General features: G+C 44.3%; 1 protein-coding gene across 1 annotated transcript; it reads right to left on the reverse strand.

The window, feature by feature from the left end:
* Nucleotides 1-1,995: 1,995 nt before the first annotated feature.
* On the reverse strand, nucleotides 1,996-6,558 carry LOC129846579 (extracellular calcium-sensing receptor-like). The gene is made up of 9 exons (XM_055914523.1): nucleotides 6,329-6,558; nucleotides 5,609-5,903; nucleotides 5,341-5,427; nucleotides 4,818-5,084; nucleotides 4,195-4,401; nucleotides 3,770-4,048; nucleotides 3,356-3,583; nucleotides 3,002-3,125; nucleotides 1,996-2,909 (listed from the first exon to the last, which is right to left on the reverse strand). Exons 1-9 carry the CDS (start codon nucleotides 6,538-6,540, stop codon nucleotides 1,996-1,998), a joined length of 2,613 nt encoding a protein of 870 aa, XP_055770498.1. The 5' UTR covers nucleotides 6,541-6,558.
* Nucleotides 6,559-7,255: the final 697 nt, after the last annotated feature.

Below are 7,255 nucleotides of genomic sequence, written 5' to 3' on the forward strand. Positions count from 1 at the left end.
GTTTCCGCTCAGCCAGGCCCGGTGCTGGGCAGCTGATGAGGTGTTTTGGACCCGGTCAGCAGAGAGGGAGTGTCTTCCTCTTTACCAGTGTCACCTAACTGAATTAATCAATAATTTATAAGATAAGTAAATTGTGTTTGTATACGCAGGTGATCATCAGCCGCGTGGCTGTCCGTGAGCTCTCCTCTGCCTTACCGTGACCTAGGCCTCAAGGGGTTAAAGGTCGTCCTGGAGTGTGAGGTTGGCCCTGTGGTCGGTTTCCCTCTGTCTCCTTTTAACCTTCCTGGCCAGGAAACTCCCAGATAACTTCAACGAGGCCAAGCTCATCACCTTCAGCATGCTGATCTTCTGTGCCGTGTGGATCTCCTTCGTCCCTGCCTACATCAGCTCTCCTGGGAAGTACGCAGACGCTGTGGAGATATTCGCCATCTTAGCTTCCAGCTTTGGGTTACTGCTCTGCATCTTCACGCCAAAGTGTTACATCATCCTCCTGAGACCAGAGAGAAACACCAAGAAACACATGATGTCAAAATAGAAACCACCAAGAAACACATGATGTCCAATTAGAAACCACCAAGAAACACATGATATCCAATTAGAAACCACCAAGAAACACATGATATCCAATTAGAAACCACAAAGAAACACATGATGTCCAATTAGAAACCACCAGGAAACACATGATGTCCAATTAGAAACCACCAAGAAACACATGATGTCCAAATATAGTTTTCATTGTGTTTAGTTAATCACACCATCTCACTATTGTTTTGTATGTTAAATACTTAACAAAGAATGACATGATACATTGTTTAATATTTACAAGCAAGTTATTTAGTTAACAGACAATACCTAATGAACAGGACATTCCTACCCTGCTGAAATTGTATGTTTCTAATGATTCAATAGTGAGTCAACAGTGAGTCTACATTGAATCAACAGTGAGTCACCACTTAGTAAATCTTCCTCTGAATCACAACATGACTCTTCTTTACCATCATCAATAGACTTTAATGACATCCATTTCTCCCCTGAAATTCAGTTCTGAAAACCAATCATTTTAATTAGATATGGTTAATTAAAAATGTTGTTATTCCTTTCACATAATATGAGGTAATTCTGTAATCTCATATGACACATTTTAATAAAATATCTAATAAAATATAAATTTCAACAGTTCAATTAAAACACATTCAAGCAACTCCTTTAAAAGCCAGAATATTTTATTAAATGAATATTTGTATTAATTAATTATTAATTCATGGTTGAATGAGTGTGGCAGCAGAATCCCTTTGAAGGAACAGAGAAGTTACGATGTTCCACACCATGTGAGGATTCAATCAAAAGCCTTTCGATGCAGAAACCCACTTATCTGGGATAACCTATCCCTTAGAAGATTTAAGCCACACACATAGACAAAGTAAATAAATCAAAAGCCTACTTTTAACAGCCCAAGGAAAAAAATAATTTATTATGTGATTAATATTTAGTCACAGAACATCATGATTATAATCAATTACACATCACCAGGGTACTAACAGAACGATAAAATCTCTTTGATTTGATTTGATTTAATGCCATCACACTACAAACAGAAGTGGAAACTAAAAGGAGCTACTTCAAACTATTTGAGACCATCATACTCTGTTACTATACATGTCTCCTTTCCTTTCTTTGCATGAAAGAGTGTGAAGCAAATCCCTAGCAGGCATTGTACCTCTACCTAGTGTTCATATATCAGATCAGCGCAGAGGACGTGAAGAAGACAAGGAGAGGAATCCACTGTAAACTGTTGTTATGGTATTGAGCCTATGGGAGAATCTCAATTTAATTTCTATGATTCCTTGTTTCCTCTTACCTCGGTCTCCTTTTCAAAACCCAATGAATGAGAAGGTTAGATATCCCGCTCCCCCTAACCTTCTCATCCAATGGGTTTTGAGAAGAGTGCCAGGAGAGAGGACGTGAGGAATCAAGGAAATTAAATTGAGATTCTCCCTATGTTTTGGTTGTGGCCCGGCCCATCAGAGCCTTCTTGGTGTTCCTCTCTGGCCTCAGCAGGATGATGTAACACTTTGGGCCGAACAGAGCCACCAGGAGGCCAAAGCTGGAAGCTAAGATGGCGAATATCTCCACAGCGTCTGCGTACATCCCAGGAGAGCTGACGTAGGCAGGGACGAAGGAGATCCACACGGCACAGAAGATCAGCATGCTGAAGGTGATGAACTTGGCCTCGTTGAAGTTGTCTGGAAGGTTCCTGGCCAGGAAAGCCAAGAAGAAGCTAAGGAACGCCAGGAGGCCGATGTAGCCTAACAACGCTCCGAACCCTGCTACCGACCCCACCACACACTCATATACAATCTTATCATTATGGTAGCGCGTGTTTTTGTGTGGAGTTGGAGAGGCTGAAACCAGCCAGGCTGTGCAGATAGCAGCCTGGAATGAGGTGAGAACCAGGACTGTTCCTCTCTGCTGCCCAGCACCAAACCACTTCAGGCTGGCATTGCCCCCGGGCTTAGAGGTCCTAAACACAGCCAGCACCACCATTGTCTTCACCAGTATACAGGAGACACAGAGAACAAAGCTGATACCAAATGCTGCATGCCTCAGCTGACACGTCCACAGCCGGGGCCGGCCAATGAACAGCAGCGAGCACAGGAAGCAGAGTTTGAGTGACAGCAGAAGCAGAAAGCTCAGCTCAGAGTTGTTGGCCTTGACAACAGGCGTGTTCCGGTAGCGGGTGAAGATTCCGAGGACCACTGCACAGATGAGGGCTCCTAACAACGAGGCGGTCATCAAGGAGATGCCCAGTGATTCCTGGTAGGAGAGGAACTCAACCCCCTTAGGGACGCAGAGGTCACGCTCCGGGCTGGACCAGAAGTCCTCTGGACATCTCGAGCACTTGGCCGAGTCTGACAAAAAGACAGACAAAGCAAATGTGGAAAACCGTTTCATTAGCCCCAAACCACCCTCAAATTCTTTAAATAATATTCAGTTCACTGACCTGTTGTGTTGCTGACCTCTCCCTCAGCACAGGAGATGCAGTTGAAGCAGCAAACAGGCTCCCCCTTCTTCCTGGCTACACGGGTGCCTGGGGGACAGCTCTCACTGCACACTGATCGTGGGGGCTATAAGGACGAAGGAGAGGGGGGATTTAACCTTTATTTAACTAGACAAGTCAGTTAAAGAACAAATTCTTATTTACAATGATGACCTAGGAGTGAGAATACCAGACATTTATACGCACATATTTATACTCCCATATTTACTGCTTCTTTGCCCTCCACTGATATAAGTTTACACTGTTTCTGTTGCAGTAGTGAAATATGCTATATAACTGTATAACTTTACAAATAACCTTTTTTGACTCAAAATTCCAGAAAATTCTGTCCTCGTCCAATGTCAGCTCTTGTCCTGCTGGGGCTGATTCGTCGATCACACCCACAGTCTCCACCTGAACGCTCCCGTCCTGGAGCCACGCCCAGTTCATGATGTCATAGATGGCCAGGGCGTCCCCGTTATCATCGAAAGAAATGCGATCGCCAAACCCTGTGGTGAAGTTAACCCTCTCCAGGTAATGGACCAGCTGGTTAGAGGAGGGGGATGGAGGGATGGAGGGAACAGAGGAAAAGAGGAAAGAGGAGGAGATTATGTAGACAAAAGACAGTATGAAGTCAGGGGACCTTGACTAAGAAAACAGGAAACAGAAGTAAACAGTTGGCAAAGTGTACGTCTGCATCTGTTTGTGTGTGCGTGTGTGTGTGTGTCCCACCTGCCAGGGCTCAAATCTCTGTAGACTGGCACAGCGGTTCCCACTGAAAGGTCCTCTCTCTGGCACACACTGCAGTAGGTCATGCAGGGCATGGGCCAGGGCGTACACTGCCTTATACACGTTATACTCCGGCCTGAGCTCAGACACGTCCCCATAGTTAGTCTCCACATCCCTCAGGTCCTCCTGACCTGTACATACATCACCCCCAGCCTCCACCCAACCTCCTGGGGGCTCCAACCTGCACCCAAACACAGCCTCCCAGAACTGTCTCACCTTACCAGAACAGAGAAAGAAATGTTATAGAGGAAACTAGTTTTTTTCTTCAGTATTGTAGTATTTATAGGCAAAGTAGCCTTTTAAATGTTTTAAACATAATTTATAAAGTAATTAAATGGTTAGAGTTAAAAGACAACAAACTACTTCACCATATTTTTTCCGGGGTTATTGGCAAGTTGGTCATCGGGGCGGATGCTAAGCAGGTAGTCCCTGAGTCCGGGTATCTCTCCACGACGGATGGCGATACCCAGGGTACCCCCCAGGTATGGCATGAGACGGAGGGTGTGAAACACAGAGGAAGTGCTCCAGGCTTCACTGGCAATCCACTGGAGACCCTTCACATTCTGCACCACCACCTTGTAAAACGGGTTTTATATTTTATAATCTTGGCATCAAGAACACCACAATCGTAATATGCTGTAATGCTGTGTTTGTGAGAGGGGTAACATCCTACAGCTGTTATGGCTGTAATAATGTTTGTAGAATGTATTTGAGGAAAACATTTACTTACTATGACTGTGATATGTGATTTCCCCCCCTAGATAACTTAGGATGGATGCAGTAACTAATTGTCCAGGGTCACCCATACGTAACATATAATCACACATCACTGACTGTAAGTTGCTTTGGATAAAAGCATCTGCTAAATGGTATTACTAATATTATTATTATAAACTGTAAATCTCTCTGGATTAGAGCCTCTGATACTAAAATGTGAATGTATTGTGAGTGTTAGTTTAGATGAACCGTCAAGATAAAATCATCTCTGAACCTCGTCCACCAGAGGGAGCAGGTAGGCCTCATTGGAGAACACCACCACCACACGAGCAGAGGAGCTCTTGATCTCTCCCACGATCCTCTGCAGCTCTGTGGGGCGGTTGTCTTTGGGCAACACCTGGGAATAGGCCACACAGCCCCCTGACTCGGCCAGGCTTGACTGGAAGGACCGGGCAGCATGAACTCCGTAGTCATCATCACTGAACACCAGTCCCACCCAGGTCCAACCCAACCGACGTAGGATCTGGATCATGGCTCGCACCTGAGATCACATCAACAGAGATTAGACATTACTGATGTTATTACAGAGACTGGTGAGTATAGAGTGATCAACATAAACTACATACATTATTTTTGTCACCTTTTATTTAACCTTATCTAAGCTTTATTTATTTTTTATTATTGAACCTTTTATTTAACTGTTATGCCATTACACAGTATAAAGTGTATAGTGAGTATACATGGGAGCTGACGGTTCACTGTCTAATCATGTCATTGTAGCCTTCTTAGAGACAGACCTGGAAGGCGTCACTGGGGATGGTTCTGAAGAAGGATGGGTATTTTCCCCGGTTGCTTAGACAGGAACAAGTGGAGTAGTGACTCACCTGAGGGAGAGAAATATACAATGATTATTTATTTTTTCTTCAATGAATTAATGAAATAGAAAGGTTTCATGCCTGGACACATTAAGACCTAAACATGCTGTTTCTCACTCAAAGTGGGGATTTGGAATACAAGAAGGACATTTACAATAGTGTTGTCATCTTTCTATTCTTTCTGATTTACCATGGGAACCCGGAACAGCCCTAGGACACTGGAGATGGCGATGGAGTGTGTGGACCCTGGGTCTCCCACAATCCCTAGCACCGGGGGTGGCCCAGAACAAGTCTCATCCAATAAGAACTCTTTCTCTGTCCCACTGGCCAATGACATGGCAGCACGGAGCGATACTCCCAGCTTCAGGCAGTTGTCGTAGAGCTGGTATCCGAGCGTGATGTTTGGCAGAAGGTCAGGGTCTCTGTTGATCTCATTTACAGCAAACGCCATAGTCTGGGCCTGCTGGAAACCAGAACTGGTAAAACTGAAAAGGAACATTCAATCAATTTGTAAATGTTTTAAATCGCTCTAGAGGTGTTGAACCCTGTGCACATTTTAAGGGGTGTGTGTGAGAAAGTGTTGTCTTAAGGGGTTGAGAGGAGAAAACAAATTACTTTTGTCAAGGATAGATAATAAAATAGCTTTATCTTAAAGATACATTTGCTTAGAAAATATGAATAATGATTGAAAACAATGGAATACACACAATTAATTCACATATATTTTGAAACGCAATGTACTATTCAACAATGTACTATTCACCAATGTAACAAGAACCCAGTAGGTCTCCGGGACCAGGGTTGGTTAACACTGATCATAATGAGGCATCTTATAGTAGGGATGTCTATCTGTCCTTTTTAGGAGAGGTGCAGACACACATCCAGTCCAGTCCAGTAGATGAATACTCACCCCTCACAGTAGAGCTGCTGGGGTTCTGATGTGAAAGATAGCTCAGGGAACACAGTGAAGTAGTGGACCTCAAACAGACCTCCCAGAATCACATCACCCTTCTGGTACATCCCATTCAGACTGAAATGCTCCCGCAGACGACAGGACGAGGAGGAGGATGAGGCAGAGGAGTAGTTCAATAGAAGGCTCAGAGATGAGGAGTTCAGTATCATGATTATAGATAGGTAAAGGTTCATATATTTCCTGACCCTCATAGCTGTACTCTGTCTCTCCCCTCTCTCTCTTTCTTACTCTCTATCCCTCTCTTTTATAGTGTCAGTGGAGGTTGACACTATAAGGCGGGGAGAGGGGTGGCAGGGGGAGGGAGTTGGGGGGGAGGAGGCGGGGGTCTGCAGGGGGGAGGGATTGCAGGGGGAGGAGTGGCAGGGGGAGGCGTGTTAGGGGGAGGGGGCGGGGGGGGGGTTCAGAGTTGCAGGTAGGAGATGAGACATGGGAGTGTCAGAGAAAGACGATATGTGAACTGTTGCCACACGAAAAGGGAAACTAGTGAAGAACAAATACCATTCTAAATAAATATTCAAGTTTATTTATTTTCCCTTTTGTACTTTAACTATTAGCACATCGTTACAACACCACATATAGACATAATATGACATTTGAAATGTCTCTGTTCCTTTGAAACTTTTGTGAGTTTGTCAGATTTTTTATTTGACTTTTGTTTATTTCACTTGCTTTGGCAATGTGATCTTATGATTCCCATGCCAATAAAACACTTTGAATTTAATTGAAAGAACTATTACACACCTCCAAGTTATTCCACCATGTGTCCTGTAGGTGAGCTGTTCTTCTCCTTCTCCCGCTTCCTCTCCCTCTATCTCACTCTCTCCCTCTCCCTCTCCCTCCCTCTCTCTCTCTCTCTCTCTCTCT

This window comes from Salvelinus fontinalis, unplaced genomic scaffold (assembly GCF_029448725.1).
Source record: "Salvelinus fontinalis isolate EN_2023a unplaced genomic scaffold, ASM2944872v1 scaffold_0590, whole genome shotgun sequence".
In the NCBI taxonomy this organism is placed as follows: Eukaryota; Metazoa; Chordata; class Actinopteri; order Salmoniformes; family Salmonidae; genus Salvelinus; species Salvelinus fontinalis.

Coding starts and splice junctions, on each gene's coding strand:
- LOC129846579 (XM_055914523.1), bottom strand. CDS start 6,540: ATGATACTGAACTCCTCATCTCTGAGCCTTCTATTGAACTACTCCTCT. Junction 4,049..4,194: donor ATAACCCCGGAAAAAATATG/GTGAAGTAGTTT, acceptor TTTCTCTGTTCT/GGTAAGGTGAGACAGTTCTG. Junction 2,910..3,001: donor AGAGGTCAGCAACACAACAG/GTCAGTGAACTG, acceptor TCTTTTTGTCAG/ACTCGGCCAAGTGCTCGAGA.